This window comes from Malania oleifera, chromosome 10, assembly GCF_029873635.1.
Source record: "Malania oleifera isolate guangnan ecotype guangnan chromosome 10, ASM2987363v1, whole genome shotgun sequence".
Lineage (NCBI taxonomy): Eukaryota > Viridiplantae > Streptophyta > Magnoliopsida > Santalales > Ximeniaceae > Malania > Malania oleifera.
Genome location: NC_080426.1, coordinates 89,465,588 through 89,482,498, shown reverse-complemented (window position 1 = coordinate 89,482,498; position 16,911 = coordinate 89,465,588). Strand labels below are relative to the sequence as shown.

The 16,911-nt window shown below is 36.7% G+C and overlaps 1 protein-coding gene across 3 annotated transcripts in view; it reads right to left on the bottom strand.

The window, feature by feature from the left end:
- Nucleotides 1–16,450, bottom strand: part of LOC131166336 (uncharacterized) — a 91,383-nt gene extending 74,933 nt beyond the window's left edge. Inside the window, exons 1-8 of one of the 3 annotated variants that reach the window (XM_058124793.1) lie at nt 16,292–16,450; nt 15,896–16,041; nt 14,310–14,433; nt 14,134–14,196; nt 13,165–13,266; nt 12,883–13,054; nt 12,675–12,773; nt 6,880–7,029 (exon numbers count right to left, since the gene is read on the bottom strand). In XM_058124793.1, the coding sequence (XP_057980776.1) occupies nt 6,880–7,029; nt 12,675–12,773; nt 12,883–13,054; nt 13,165–13,266; nt 14,134–14,196; nt 14,310–14,433; nt 15,896–15,973 (788 nt within the window). In that variant the 5' untranslated portion in view covers nt 15,974–16,041; nt 16,292–16,450. Of the gene's footprint in view, nt 1–6,879; nt 7,030–12,674; nt 12,774–12,882; nt 13,055–13,164; nt 13,267–14,133; nt 14,197–14,309; nt 14,434–15,895; nt 16,042–16,126 lie in introns of all 3 variants that reach the window. The other 2 variants (XM_058124792.1, XM_058124794.1) reach the window with 2 other exon arrangements.
- Nucleotides 16,451–16,911: the final 461 nt, after the last annotated feature.

Genomic DNA, 16,911 nt, shown 5'->3' with positions numbered 1-16,911 from the left:
AAAGCATGCCCAGCGGCTTGATAATATGGTATAGAGAAGAAATCAGAACATGGCAAAAGAAAAATAAAAAATAAAGGTGTCCGGAAAATCTCTCACCCTCCAGCACGCGGGGTCAACATTATTGGCATGGCCAGCGCGTGGAGGCATGTGGGGCACTTGCCTGCAATGGGGTTTTGTGGAGGTAGGCTTTAAGGGGTTATGTTTTTGGCTATAATGTTGCTTTTGTGAAATAATGAAGAGCGTAGGTGGATATGAGAAGAGCAATGATGAAAATGTGTTTTTTGGCGACGACCGAGTATAATAGGGTTTAGGTTCGATCACGCTCAAATACTATGTTGAGATTTTGATTAAATGAATGACCTAACTTGAAAATAGGTCTCTCCCTCTATTTATAATAAAAACCAAACACATTCCAATAACAATAATACCTTTACTAACTCTCACTAATTAACATACTAAAAAACTTAATAATAATACTAGAAAACATAAATAACCTCTAACAGTAAGTAAGGTTACCGCGATAACATAGGAGTGCATTAAAAAGAACCTTGCCAAAGATCCAATTGCCCAAAACCTCATGAAGTTGGCGGAGGGCAAAACACAATAGTTTTGGGTAGAAAACGGATGGTTGATAACACATGGTAACCGAATCTTCGTGCCTCGAGCTAAAGATCAAAATAAAACACTACAAAGAATGTGTCCAAATAGCACATAGGCAGGTCATGTAGGATGGCATCGCACTTTGGCATTGCTAAACCAAAGGTTTTATTGGTCACAAATGCTTGATGAGGTAGTCAAGTATACCCAAACTTATCTCACCTGCCAGCAAGACAAAGTGATGTGGAAGAAGATTGCAGGGATATTAGAGCTTCTTCAATTACCAACGAGAATGTGGAAGAATGTCTTATTTGACTTAATCGCCAACCTACCCAAAGTGGGAGACGCAAGGTCTATACTTTTGGTTATAGACAAGTTTTCGAAGTACGTTCTTTCATACCCACACCAAAGTACCATTCGGTAGAGAAGACATCACAATTGTTCTTTAAACATATTTTGAAGTATTAAGGTGTTCTCCAAGATATTATCAATGACTAAGACTCAAGTTTCATATGCAACTTCTGGACATAACTTTTTAGAATCCTCAATTCACAGCTTTACATCTCTTCAAGTTACTATTCGCAGACAAATGAATAGATACAGAGCTTCAACGGGCTACTAAAAGAGTACTTGCACCATTTCATCACCCCTAATCAAAAGAATTGGGCACAGCTACTCGATGTGACTAAGTTATGTTTCAATGCCTAGAAGAGCTCAACAACCAATAAGACTCCTTTTGAGCTTGTTATAGGCTAACAGTCGCTATTACCTCACACAGTGGACTAGTCGTACAAAGGAAAGAGTCCAAGAGCCTACCTAACAAAGGAAAGAGTCCAAGAGCCTACCTAGCAAAAGCTTCAAGTGAATGAAGAAGTGGGTAGATCAAGGGAGAAAACCACTACACTTCAACGTAGGAGACTTGGTGCTCATTAAGCCCAATCTTGAATAGAATACGTAAGTGCTGTGTCGAGATAAGAGAATACTTCGCAAATATAAAGGACCAGTTCCCATCATGGCTAAAGTCAGGAAGGCTTCTTACAAGGTTGATCCTCTGGCTTGGATGAAAGAGCATCATGTGCTTCATGTCAATTGCCTCAAGCCATTTAACATTGACTTTGAAGATCTACTCAGAAGTCAACCAACCAATGCACCACCAAAGACAGCGCAACCTGACAAAAGAGAAGTTAAAGTCATCCTTGCAAACAGAGAATTCACATCATCAAGGAAGAAACAACACGAATTTTTAGTGAAATGAAAGGCCTTCGAGACGTAGAAATCAACTGGATTTCAACAGAACAATTGCAATGTTTGTGCACAAAGTTGATAAGTAACTAGCATCAAAGTCTACAAAGACATCGACTGCATAAGTGGGGGAGAATGTCATGAGTATGCATGCCTGTGACTGCTTGCATTGTGGCATGAAATGGGTTACCAACTTACCATCATGTAAATAGTAGCATAGGTTTTCTTAATTGATTGGGTCAATGCCTCAGTGTAGAATGGGATGACTTTTTACTTCATTAAGAATTTGTGTCACTTCTTCCCCGATGACGTGAACTCTCTGCCTACAAGATGACTTCAACTTCTCTTTTGTTAGGTTGCACTATCTTCGATGGATCTCTTGTAGATAGAATTCTGCTTAGATCTTTGATGTCGTCATTGAATGGCTTGAGGTAGTTTACATGAAACACACGATGAACTTTCATCCAAGCAAAAGGATTAACCACGTAAGAGGTCTTCCCAAGTTTAGCCAAGATGCGAACTGATCCTTCATATTTACAAAGTCGTCTCCTATCTTGACCCAGTAGTGATCTAATTTGTTCAAGATTGAGCTTAACAAGCACCAAGTCACCTACGTTGAGGTGCAACAGCCTTCTCCCTTGATTAACCCACTTCTTCATTTTCTTGAAAGCTTTCACCAAGTAGGCTCAGGCAATTTTTGCACTCTGTCTCCTTTCTATGATGAAGAAGTAAGCTCTCGAACTCTTTCCTCTTTGCGGCTCATTCATTGTCCGAGGCAACAATAGCTACTCGTTCGTAAAAAGCTCAAAAGAATTAATAGTTGTTAAACTCTTTTGAGCATTGAAACAAAATTGAGCCACATTGAGCAGTTGCACCCAATTCTTCTAATTGGTGGTGACAAAATGGAGCAAGTACTCTTCTAGTAGCCCGATGAATGTCTCTATCTATCCATCTATCGACAAGTCATAACTCAAAGAGATGTCAAGGTGTGAATTGAGAATTCTGAAAAAGTTATGTCCAGAAATTGCCTATGAATCTTGAGTCAAGTAGGTATTCACAACCAAGTTATCTATTTTTACCACGAACTTTGACCCAAGCAGGTAATGTTGTCATGCAAAAACAATGTATTACCGCTAGCATCTCCTTCTCTTGAATTGTTTCCCTCCATTCAGCTTCACTAAGCTTACGATTCTTGTATGCAAGAGGACGCCCATACTATAATAAGACTCCCCAAAGGGCATTGTTTGATGCATTTGTCTGTACCTCAAAGGGTTTCATAATGCCCGAAAGAGCAAGTACCAGATCTCACATCATGGCTTCCTTCAAGTTGCTCGAAAGAGCAAGTACCAGATCTTGCATCATGGCTTCCTTCAAGCTGTCAAAATAGATGGACAGAGGACGACTAAGAACTACTCAAAAGTTTAAAGACAATTGAAAAAAATAAGATATGCTTTTATTTATATATAAAAATAGAAAGAAAAAAAAAAAAAGAGATTTAGATATAAATGGAGGAGACTTACAATGATAATTCACATAAAATAAATAAATATAAATTTTAATTAACCAATTAGATTGGAGATATGGCTTCCTTCAAGTTGTCAAAGAATCCTTGACACTTCTCTATGCAGTACTATATATGACCCTTCTTCAATAGATTTTCTAATGGGGCAGTTCTGCTCAAGTACCCCTCCACAAACTGTCGGTAATAGTTGCCAAGTCCAGGAAAGGAATGCAGTTTCTTCACTGTCATTGGGATCTTCCAGTCTTGAATAGCCCTCACCATCTCCACATCCATCCTAATTGACCTTGCTCGATCACATAACCAATGGGTTTGATTTGCTGCTAAGTGAAAGAGCACTTCTCTCTCTTCACATAAAGATTGTTCTCTTTCAGTCTATTGAACACCTTCTATAGATATTCATTATGTTGCTCTAAAGTGAAACTATAGACAACAATATCATCCAAGTATTCCATGACAAACTTGTCAAGGTACTCATGAAATACTTGGTTCATCAAGGTATAAAATGTCGATAGCGCATTCGTCAACCCGAGGGCATCACCAAAAATTCATACGCCCCATACCATGTCACACAGCTCGTCTTCGGTTCATCACTATTTGTTATCCTCACCTAATGGAAGTCTGACCATAAGTCAAGTTTGGAAAAGTATTTTGAATGACTTAGTTAATCAAACAACTTAACAATCAATGCAATAGGATACTTGTTGTGTACAGTCACTTTGTTGAGCGCATGGTAGCCCACATATATCCATATGCTCCCATCATGTTTACTCTAAAACAACACCGGTGCTCTAAATGGTATTGTGGAAGCATGTATATAACACATTTCCAATAACTCATCAAGTTGTTTTCTAAACTCTACCAACTCTAAAGGGTTCATCCAATATAGCACTTTAGCAGGCAGCTTCACTCCTGGCAACAACTCAATTTCATGCTATCCACCCTGTTGTGGAGGCAAGTCATGAGGTAGCTTGTTTAGCATCATAACTTTATACTCATCCAACACAACTTGGATGGCAATAGGCACCCACACTTGGCCTACATTTTAATCTACCACTAGCTTGGCAAGATATGTTTGTTCACCCCTTCTCCAACCCTTTTTGAGTTGCATGGCTAAGAGGAACTTCTCATGGTCCCCTTTCTTCACAACAACTCGCACCACGCAAAGGTGGCCTCCCATCAAATAAAGGGACTAGCAAATAACATCAATACCTCCTTAGTCTCCCTCAAGAATTCCATTCCAAGAATCATTTGGAAATCATCCATCAGCACAATTATGAAATTTGCATGTCGCACCCATTGTCCAAGCTTCACGTTGACTTGCTTGCCAACTCCCAAAGTAGGCTAAGTTGCAAAGTTAACCACTTTCATGCTTCTTGAATCCTTCTCTAAGGTCAAGTTGAGTCTCTGCTCTTCTGTCTATGAGATAAAGTTATGGATAGCCCCGATATCAACCATAGCACAGGTGCTCTTCCTGTTGATCCATAAATCCATAAACATTAACCCTTTTGCTTAGGTAACTTTTGTCTATTTTTTCTACCTCTCCAATGCATTGAGTAACCACATTCCACACATACTCAAGATTTCCCCCGCATCCTCACCATCTTCTAGTGCCCTCTCCGTAATGGAAGCTTGTAAGGCATTGAGGGATGACTAGTGAGGGTAATTGACAACTCTATGAGGGCCTCAACATAAGACGCATGTCATCTTATCCTTACCACTAGATGTGTTGAACAATCGAGAAGACGAACTTCTTCTGAAGTTGATGCCTTGGTGTCAGCTCCCCCACTTTTAGGTTTGCCCTTCTTGAAAGACTTTCTTTTGTTTCCATTTTCCACCCACGCCACTCTCTTTGGACATTTTGGAACTCTCTCCAGCATATTTAATCAAGCATTCCACAGAATTCTGTGCAATAGGCAAGTCTTGAACTTTTTGTTAATGAAGTTCTGCCCATGCCCACTATTTCAACCCCTCAAGAAAATAAAACAACTTGTCTCTCCAACATGTTTCAGATATCCAACATCAAAGCAAAAAATTGTTTCATGGACTCCCTAATTCAACCAATGTGCTTAAGATCTCGTAGTTTTCGTCGAGCATTGTACACAACATTCTTAGAAAAAAATTGGGACTTGAGTTCTCTCTTACAGTCTACCCAATAATCAACTACAAAAAGCCCATTCTCAATTTCATCATACTTGGAATGCCCCCACAACTTAGCATCGCCACTCAAGTACATTGTTGTCATGGATACTTTCGCTTGCTCCGAGTTGGTCTCACTACATGAAAGTATTGCTCCATGTCAAACAAGAAGTTTTCTAACTCCTTTGCGTCATGAGCACCCCCATATGTTCTTAGTTTTGGAACCTCTGTTCTTCCATACTCCATAGTATTGGAATTTCCCATGGCAAGAACCATCAGGGTCATCTTGGCATTCATATTCACCATCTAGGCCTATAAAGGTTCTACCGTCACATGAAGGTCCTCTGACACCTCCACCATAGAACCCTATTGATACTTTTGTGATCCGTCCATTGCATCAACATGTTCAGCAAGTTTGGCCATCTCCATAGCCACATTGTTGGTTGTCTCAACCCACGCCTCAAGCATTTCAATTCTCTCAGTATTGGTTGTCATGGTCTTTTACCAATGCTTAACACAATCCCACTACAAAGACAACCAAATTCACATATCAATTAATTGTAGCGTCTGACCCAACTCTTGAGGATGTTTGATTTATTTATTATTTTTTCTCATATTAATTGTATAGTTTAGATTTTGGGTGGGTCGAGGGAGCCTTTTTTTATCAACTCACTTGTGATGTTAATGGTTTTTGTTTCCGTTATACTCCTTAATTTAAAAGGCCAAAACTCCATCTAAAATCAAGGCTTCTAGTTGGTATGCCATTCTTGATAGAGTCCATACTAATAATTTTGCTATAGCTATAACAACCTCTGAAGATGTCTCCAGATGTTTGCCTTCTCTAGTAATGAAATGAATGCTCATTTAATTTTACATTGCCCTTTTTCTTGAAGGCATTTAGGTGTCTTTGGGGAGTTTTGGTTGCGCCCAGCGTCTTTGGAAGGATTTTTTTTTTTCAAAGTTATAACGGTTTTTGCACTCTTAAGGAAGCAAAAATAGTTTGAAGATGTTCTACTTCTGCTATTGTGTGGAGTATTTGGTTGAAGCATAATTCTAGAATTTTTAATGGGGGTATGATGGATCCAAAAATGGTATCTAGGGTGTCCTTTTTTTTTGGCTACTTTGCGGGGTCTTGCTTTTCATATGTTTCCAGAGCTTCAGCTTATTGACGTGCAATGAAATTGATTGATTATTATTTTATTTTGTTTTATTTTATTTTTTATTTAAGGACGACTTCTTGTCTTGTAACATTTAGAAATGCCCTCCTTTTCTAATCTAGTTTCTTCTTTTATCTAAAGGAAAAAAGTTCAATGCATAAAAAACATGACTTTAACAAAAAATCAAAAAAGAAAAGAACAACGTAAATTTGCTAAGATACGCACCGGTACCCATACTTGGCTCTTTTAACATCACGCTTGGGATTCAAAATAAAGAGGTTATATGCATTTTCAAGTTGCAAATATTCAACTAGGCTGGTGAAAAGAACATCCATCATGTCCACATCCACTTGCCAAATGGTATCTCCATCGACCCTGCATATGCAAAACGAAAGAAAGTTGGCAAAAAAACCTCAAAAAAAAAATGACTCAGTTCAACCAATATTTGGGGGGAAAAACCCTACATGAGTTATGCAAGTTCACTGTTTAATGACTAATTTACAAAAATCATAAAAAGTAGGCAAAAGAAAGACCTACTATAAACCCATATATGCCAACTAATTAGATAATTTCAGCTAACATAAGTTAAACCAGCACAAATGTTTTTTGATACCATTGGACTTTTTTGTTTGTCCTAATAGATGATGTGTTGAATAAGAATGGTGGATAGGGCTGCGGAATTGGGGGTTGGCAAAAGGTTTGCAAGTCGGGAGAAAGAGTGTGGTGGTTTCTCATCTGCAGTTTGCAGATGATATTCTTTCTAGAGGATCATAGGCCTTTTAGATGTGTTTTGGGTATCCTCCATGTCTTTAAGAGGGTAGCGGGGCTTAAAATAAATTATGGAAAAAGTGGTCTAGCAAATGTTAATGTGCCTCTTGAGCGTGCTAGGGGCGGGCTTTGAAGGTGGGGTGTGGTCTTTTAGAGTGGCTTTGACTTAGGGATCCCTGAATTTTGGAACTTGGTGGTGGAAAGGGCAGCCAAGATGTTGGATGGTTGGAAGGGAGCACTCTTTTTCCTTGGGGGGCAGAATCACCCTTATTCAGGCTTGTTTATCTAGCATCCCCTTATATTATTTGTCAATTTTTAAAATTCTAGTGTGGATTGCACATATGATTGAAAAAATAATAAGAGATTCTTATGGTCAGGAGTTGGGTGTTTTCAAGATCACTTAGGTCAGAGGTGGTCCGCAGGTCTAAAATGGAGGAAGGGCTAGGTCTTGGAATTTGGTGTTAAAAACATCACTCTCCTAGCTAAACAATTATTGTGTTTTCCCTTAGAAGATCATTCTCTGTGGCATAAAGTGAGTAGAAGTAAGCATGGGTTGGGTGTGAATGATTGGGATACCACTATTAGTTTGCGACGTTCTTTGAAAAGTCCATGGAGATCTATTTCTTAGATTTATCCCTTATTCACACCTCACATTAATTTTGTGGTGGGGAGGGGTTCTCAAATTCATTCTTGGAAAGATTCGTGGTTGGGGAATGATGTTCTATCCACATCTTATTGTTGCCTCTTTCAATTGAGCATAGGGCAAGATACTATGATTTCCTTCTTAGTGGTCGATTTGGTTAGCCCTCTAGTCTCTTGGAACTTTCATTTCAGAAGATCTCTAAATGATAAAGAGTTGATGGAACTCTCCTCCTCGTTGTCGTTACTGAACAATTTTCATCTTTCTTCAACTATGGATACTTGGTCTTAGGCTTTGGATCATTTGAGAGTATATTCTTGTAAAACTTTTTTTGCATTTTTGACTTGTTCCAACTCTTGTTTTCCTCTATTCTCATGTATTTGGAAAGCCAAAGCTCCCGCAAAGATTAAGGTTTTCATTTGGCTGACTATGCTTAATAAAATCAATACTAATAATCTCTTACAAATCAGGACACTTGAAGGCCATATCTCTAGAAGTTTGTGTGTTTTGTTATTTGAATTCTAAATCAGCACTTCATTTGTTCTTATATAATGATTTTGCTTGGAGCATCTAGCATAAATTATTTGGCACATCTAGAGAGGCTTGGGTTTGTCCAGCATCAAAGGAAGGAATATTGGCTCTCTCTTTTGAGGGTTACAAAAGAAGGAAGGATAGGGCTGCTCTTTGGAAATGTGGAATATATGCAGTGCTGTGAGGTTTATGGTTCGAGCATACATCAATTTTTCAAGGAAAAAATTGAATAGGCAGCTGGTTTGGGAGAAGATTCATTACTTGGCCTCCTCATGGTGCATTGGCTTTGGATGCTTTATGGGAGTGAGCTTTTTGGAAATTCAGCGTGATTGAAGAAATTTTTTTCTTTGATATTTCAAAGTACGTTTTGCGTTTTTAGTTCCTTTTTTCTAGATTTAACAGAATTTTCATGGGAGATGTCTTATTCTCCTCTTTGTAAATTCTACTCTTTCTAATGAAATCTCTTATTTTGCTATTGAAAAAAAAAAAGGGAAAAGACATTGACCTCCCCTAAGGTTTGGTGAAAAGACAATGACCTCTCTTGAGGTTTCAAAAATATCAAGGAGCACCCCTGAGGTTTCGAGAATTCCTGAGACCTCCCCTAAAGTATGCCAAAAAAAAAAACAAAGACCTCCCCTAAAGTATGCCAAAAAAAAAACACAGACCTCCCCTTGTGTTTTACAAAAAGAAAAGTTTTTTTAGGGGAGGTCTGTGTCTTTTTGGCAACCTCAGGGGAAGTCTGTGGCATTTTTGAAACCTCAAGGAAAGTCTAAGGCATTTTTGAAACCTCAGGGGGGGTCTCTATCTTTTTGTCAAACCTCAAGGGAGGTGAGTGTCTTTTGCCCCTAAAAAAAACGTTTTTTGACACCCAAAAAAAAAAATCACTAAAAGAGATAAGAATACACAGAGAAGGATAAAAAAAATCCTTCTAACATGAAATAAAAGCCAAAAAAAAACAGAAGATACAAAGTCATAATAATAAAGCCTGCCCATCCCACTGGAAATCCCAAAAACAAGTTCCCTTAAAACAACCAGCAGCAAAAGCCTAAAGCAAAGCCATAAATTCAATCCAACTCAAGACAGATAAATTTAACCTCTACACGGTAAAAATAGAAGCATTCTGTACAAACCAAATCCCCAAAACAGCAAGAACAAGACATCCCCAGAGTCTACTATCATCCTCAGACATTCCAAAACCTCCAAAGGAAATAGCCATTAAATCTTTCACAAACTCATAGACCCAATTCTCTCCAAGTAATCCAGACAATCTAGTTCACACACACCCCAAGTAAATTAACAGTATAAGACGAGACGAACCAGACTTTGAACTGTCAAAGCATAAAGCACAAATATCTTAGGATAATGCCTTACAAGGTCTTCTACTTTGCAACAGATTGTTGGTGTTAACTCTATTAAGAACAACTAACCAAACGAATGCCTTAATCTTAGAGGGAGCTTTGGCTTTCCAAATCCTACAATGGAGAGGAAAGGACATATTAGAACCAATCAAATGGTCAAAGAAAGATTGACAAGCAAAACTCTAGAGAAATCCAAATCCCACACGCAAATATCCCTCCCAACAAAGGATGAAAAACCTCAAACAAAGAAAGAAAATAAGAGAACTCCTCAACCTCCTTATCATTAAATTCCTATGAAAATGAAATTTTCAAGAATCAATAGTACCATAAGATAGAATAAAAGAAGAAATATCAACATTATAAACCATGGGAAGCCGTGTTTTTCAAATTTCAACAGAAAAATATGAACACAACATGCCGCTAAGAGCAAAAATGAAACATCCAAATGTAATTGAAGCCCATCTTTCACACGCATAAAGCATGTCAAATAGATTTTAGCGTAAAGGAGGAGGAATCAAGGCCACCAACTGTGCAAGATATAATACTAGTTTCTGATGTGCACAGACACGCATTATTTACCCAAATAATAATAAATATAATTTAAATGAAAACTATGAAAACTAAGGAACATATAATAATGCATGTGATTTTTTTATTCGAAACTGTAAATTATAAACAATTATATGAGATTATGTGTAGGTGTATAAATTTGTTTCATTTTTACCAAACTTTGTCCACAAAATTTGCATGGACTTCATAGTCTATACGCCATTTTATAATATGTTGAACTGATATTTAGAATTAAAAGCTTATGGATTCCAGTTTCAATCATCTCATTCCCATCGCTCACAAAGTATCTTATTTATATTTTATAAAAAATTGTAAGTCTAACCATCAAATATAACACTACAACAATAACAACAAACCAAGTTTGGGGGAACTCCCTTAATCCCGGAAGTTCCCACGCATTTCAAAATTTCATTTTGGGTCCTTAAGAAGGCGTTTCGCCTTTCGAGTTGTAAAAATTGAAGATAGTGCACTTCCCTTTGTTTCATCTCAAGTGCCGTCCTTTTTCTTTAATCCAAAAAGCCTTGGAAATGTTGGGCTTGGCTTGTTTTGACTTTAGTGAAAAAAAGGATAGATAAATTTTTTTTATTTCCAGGTTTCATCTTTCCAGAAAATAAAAAAGTTCAAATTTTTCTGATCAATTCCATTTTCGAAATACAGATGAGATCAAAAAGGCCACATTAGGGCAGACAATGCAATGGCTTCGGTTAGAGCAAAGCCCAAAATGGCATAACCAAATGATTGTTTAGCCAATGATGGATTTCGCGCCACGGAATGAAGCAAAGAACTGAAGCAAGGACAAGATATCCTCCCATAAAAAAATAAAGCAGCCAAATAAAAGAGAGAAAATACAAGACAAAGAAATGCCGGCCAATCCAGTTCCATGTCTTCCAAAGAAACATGTTGAAAGAATACATTTAACGAACACCCAAGGAATGCCAAAAAGACCACTATTCTTCTTTTTTCTTTTAATATATTTCTTTGTAGATCAAATAATAATAATAAGGTTAAAACTTTAAAAACTTCTTATATACCATTAAAATTTTAAGTATAAGCTAGGAAACTTCTCTTTTCCTGTGTTGTCGCTGTTTCAAGTTTTGATGAGTTTAATCTAGTTGTTTTTATTTTGACTTTAAAAAAAAAAAAACATGTTTCATGTTTGAAGAAAAAAGTGGCTTTGTGCTACACAGTTGCATGATTTCTTTATAACTGGAAACAAAAGGAAAACACATCCCTTGTTTTCATGAAAATGAATCAAGATAAATATAAATAAATAAACAAAAAACAAAAACAAAAATGCCTATTATGGACATTTAAATTAACAACCTTTCAAACAACAATGTCAAACTAAATGAAATCCAATATGCTAAAATAAAGGAAATATAAGAATAAAGGTCGTTGCTTTGCTAATAGATGTTTTTGTACACAAGGAAACAGTAACTGAACCATTTTTTGCATTCCAGATGGGTCAGGACCAATTGGTCTTTGGTGTGCGCAACTTTGTGGATCAATTGGGGTTATTATAGCAGTAGCCCAACTTTGGTTCAGAGTATGTTAAGCATGATGGGAAGGCTTTATGGAGCTGTTTTATATTTTATTTTCTGTTCTCCCTTTCTGTATGAATCGTCCTTGTCCTCTTCATTGCACGTTCTCTTTCCTATTCTAATAAATTTTCTTTTTTCTACAAAAATTTTAAAAATGGGTTATAGAAAATAATGTTCAAGTGCAGCCCACAGCTTAGAAAGGGATTGACAGCAGATCTAGAAACAAGAAGTTGAGAGATATTATCCCCCTGGCCCTGTTTTGTCCCACATGGAGGGAGAGACGCAATTGGTGTTTGAGGATGACAAGACTTCTAAAAAATCATTGAAGGAGAAAGGGATCCACTGTCTTTGTTTAGATCATGATTCCTTTGTACAATTTCATGACATCTTTTGGTTGGTAACATTTGATAAATGCAATGTCTAGTGATTGGTATACATGGATAGCTCCCCCCTTTGGAGATATTTTAATAATCAGTTCTTCTTGCATATCAAAAACAACTACAAATACATGAATTTGGATCCACAAGCTGAACAAAGCATCCATGCTTCTCATTACAAGATCAAAGAAGGATTACACAATTTGAATAGTATTCGAGATTGTATCTATTTTACCTGTTACCAGTTACATCATCCTTGCGAGCCAAGACACTTATGGCATGCTCAAATACAGAAGTGATTTTTTCACCCATTTGTATGGCATGAACAGAGAAACTGCACAATCCATGAAAACCAAGTAAGCTTCTATGGCACGTCTGTATAAATCTGTTAAGCACAGATAACACCAACATGAACAAGTAGATGAAAGAATGATAATCTTTACTTGTAATTTATGTGACTGACAATGGGAAGATGAAGATGCTGCTGTACATCTTCCATGCTAATCTTGTCAAATGGAGTGGAAATTCCACCAACATGTGGAACACGTGTATGTTCAAATATGTGATCGATTTTTGTGAACCAGCGCTCAAGTTCTTCAGCATGCAGCTTAAAATCTAGCAAAATTTGTGAAGCAGAACCCACCAAATAACCCATCATTGGTTATAACTAAACAAGAAAGCTAGAAATATGTCAGTGAATAGAGATAAGTGGTAAAACTACGTACCCTGATTCCCTTTTCCTTCAAATCCTATAAAAATGAAATTAACAGGAACCGGAAGGTGGATGGAATCAACTTCGGAGAGCTTTAGATAATTGGCAATATTACCTGAGATAATTTTTTGAAAAAAAAAATTACGAGGCCTTGATACTGTCAATTTTCAAATTGGACAAAGCTACAATTCTATCAGTAATCAAACTACTACATTTTTAATCATAAAATAAAAGCAAAAAATAACTTATTTAATTCATATGTTGGGAAAATAATCATAAGAATATCATGCTGAACCACTGTAGTACTTCTAAATACATCGCTCTACTTCGGAGACACAAGAAATAGCAATCCAAACATCAAGCTAACCATTACACAATTTGCAGACCAGAAAAAACAAATATTCAAACAATGATCAGTTCAACACAACAAAGCCTTGTATGATTGCCTATCAAGTGGTTTACATTATATATCAATTTTCCATGAGAAAGGGCTTATGGAAATTAACAACCCATACAAAAGTCAAGTCTAAGAATGAAAACTGTGCACCTACAACTGACAAATAAATTATACAGAAATGAAATTATAGCCTTAGGCAAGGACAAGAGAACTAGGAGAAGGAACCAACAGTTCACTAGAGATATCTCAATAAATTACTACTTGTTCAATGAGTCCAATACCTCATCAAATTTTACAACCAAAGCAAGAAAGACTTTCTAACATCTGGTAGTTCAATTGAAACTCTCACCAAATTCGTTATCCTTAAAGGGACAAATCATAGGTCTTCCAAATAATGAAGAAGCAAACACACACAAAAACATGTGGTTCACATTTTTAAAACATATAAAATTAAAATTTTAAAGAAAAATATTATAATGAGATCATGACATATTAAAAGCAAACTTTTACAACTTGAATACAATTCACTGGCAGAAACAAAGGCAAGATGTTCCAACAAAGCAATAGCAGTAGACATTTAACTACCTGCCTGAGTGTAATTGAGAACACCAACCATGCTGGGGTTAGAAGATTCCAAATCCTCAAATTCTGAAAATCAATAGATACCATTACAAATTCACAACAAAGAGAAGAAACTTATTCCTTAATAAATCAGAAAATCGGAAACTGTTATAATTTAAATGAAGAAGATACAGACATACCATCACGTATAACAGCCTCACTCCAAAACCTACTCTTCTCTTTGAGGTTAAATAGAGAAAACACCGATGACTTAGCAGTTTTACGAGTTCCAAAAGGGGAACCATGTGACCTGACTGCAAAGAACTAATAAACATTGTCCCAAAAATCATTATTCAATGCAACTCACCGTCTTTGCAATGTATTAATTGTCAAAGCTAACCTCTTCTACAAATATATGACTAGGTATCCTAAGCAACCACAACAAGTCTAAAAGGTGAGTGCATAATCATAATGGTAAGATAAGTTAATCCTCATAAGGAAATAAGGAGAATTGTGGTGCCATCAAGGAGCTGTTTTGCAAAGCAAGGACTATCTGAGAATACACAAGAATATATCAAGTGCAGATAAATGATAATGTCATGAAACAAAGTTTATATCAATCAAAAGAAACGTGTAGTCAACAACACAAGAAGAGGGAAAAAAACATTAAAGGGTGGTAAAATGAATTATGTACATAGTAAGGGCTTAAGTAATTCAAACCCACTTGCAAGCTAGTCAGGCACGCTTCTCTTTGCGGCTCAACCCTGTTCAAATTCAAGCCAACAAGTAACTTGAAGATCCGAGTTTGAGTTTTGTACTGATCCTCACGAGCCAAATCAAGCTCTTGTTATTTTGTTATTTTTTATATTCTAGTCGGACTCGATTCACTTTGCAGCTCAACTCTATTTGAATTCAAGTCAAGGTCAAGTTGCTCAATTAACTTGAAGATTCGAGTTTTAGTTTTCTAATGATCCTCATAAGCCTAATCAAGCTCTTGTTATTTTGTTATTTTTTTATATTCTATAGGTGATGTATTACATATTACATATATTTAATATTACCTTATAACCAAACTGAACTTAATCGAAAGCTCGAGTTCAAGTAGAGCTCTGAGCTTAAAATTTTCAAAGGCAATTTAAGTCTTAGATAGAGTATCCCATCACATTGACTCAACTGGACCCGAGTGTAGCCCTAGTAGAAGCACCAAGTTGTTAAAAGTGTATTGAGTTTCCCATCAAAGATTCCTTTTCTTTATTCTTCCTTCGCTTTCTCTTCATTTTTTATTTTTTTTTTACTTATGGAGGGGAGGGGAAGGGGGTGTTGGAATCTATTTGGGCGGAGTCTCTAAATGGCTATTTGGTGGGTAAGGATGACTATTGCATGTAACATTGAAAAACAACCTCCTATTCATCTTTGCCCCTCTGGCTTGATGAAAGAAATGTGAAAAAAAAAATACTCAAAGTGAGATATCCCAACTATGAATGTTCGAAATTCTTTCGTTCTAGACTACAAAATATTTTATTAGAGTTGAAAGAATTTAGATTTTCATATCAGCAGTTTGAGCATCGCCAGTCTTAAAAACTTTCAATTCAAAACTCTCTCTCTCTCTCTCTCTCTCTCTCTCTCTCTCTCTCTCTCTCTCTCTCGCATCGAGAAGCCGCTTCTGAAACAATTTAATCGGAGCATGGACCAAGAAACAATTATTCCCAAAAAAGATAAAAGAAAATCATAGCAAGTGAAAAACAGGGATGACGGCGCAGAGAGCATGCAGAGTCGGAGGGATTACCAGTAAAAGAGAAGAGCAGATGAAACGCAAACAAAAGAAGTTCCCCCGATGACACATAGTAGATCTGCGACGATCCATCGTAGTCGACTGCGCCCGATGGCAGGGCGGCCTCCACCCTCAGTCCTCAAGTACCAACTACGTCCGTGCTAATACAATCGAATAGTAAGAATTAGAACTACAACTAGGAAAGTGACTTGACAAGGGACCAAAATTCCAGGGCTTTCCACTTGCCTTCGCCCAACTCACACGTTAGTACTGAAATTTAAGCCTAGGGGTTCGCTTGCTTGTGCTCAATGGCCGATACTATTTGGCTAACCTCTAAAATTGCTCTAGATTGCCTTTAAGAAAATCAATGCTCCTTGATTAAGTAAGAAAATAAATTAGAAGCTTTTTTACCTTTTTACTCTTAAAAATTAATACAAATTACATAATCTCGACTCCCCCTCTCACATCTCCGGTCTCTCAATTGCTAAACGAGCACCTTTAGTGTTGTTGCTCCTCTTTCGACATTTTCCTTATCCTCCGACACCGATATGTTCTTTCCCCTCTTCCCCTTCTTGTTCTTCCTTGTCATTTATGTTATGTTTTTCTTCTTTTTTTTTGCTAGTTATGTTTTGGTTTTATCTACTACTACACAAGATCTTGAAATATGATTTGAGAACGCTCATTTTGCTTGAATTAGCTCTAACTGGCTTTCAATTTTGGAAAGACTCAAATATTTTTTTTGTTGCTTATTAAAATGAACTTTGCTATATGGTGAATCTAAGCCCACGAAAGAGACCATGAATTCAGTAGATTTTTTAACTCCCCCACTTCCTTTGTGGGGAGTTATGAAAATTTTGATCAAAGTGTTAGATCCATTGATGGAAATTATAAAACTGAGATTTTGTAAAATAAAGGTGAAAAAAATAGAGAAAAAGCAAGTATTTAGTTGAAGTGTTGATTAGAAAAAATAATTTCTTTATTATGTTTCACAATAAATAATATTGTACGTTATAAAGTATTTACATTAGTAA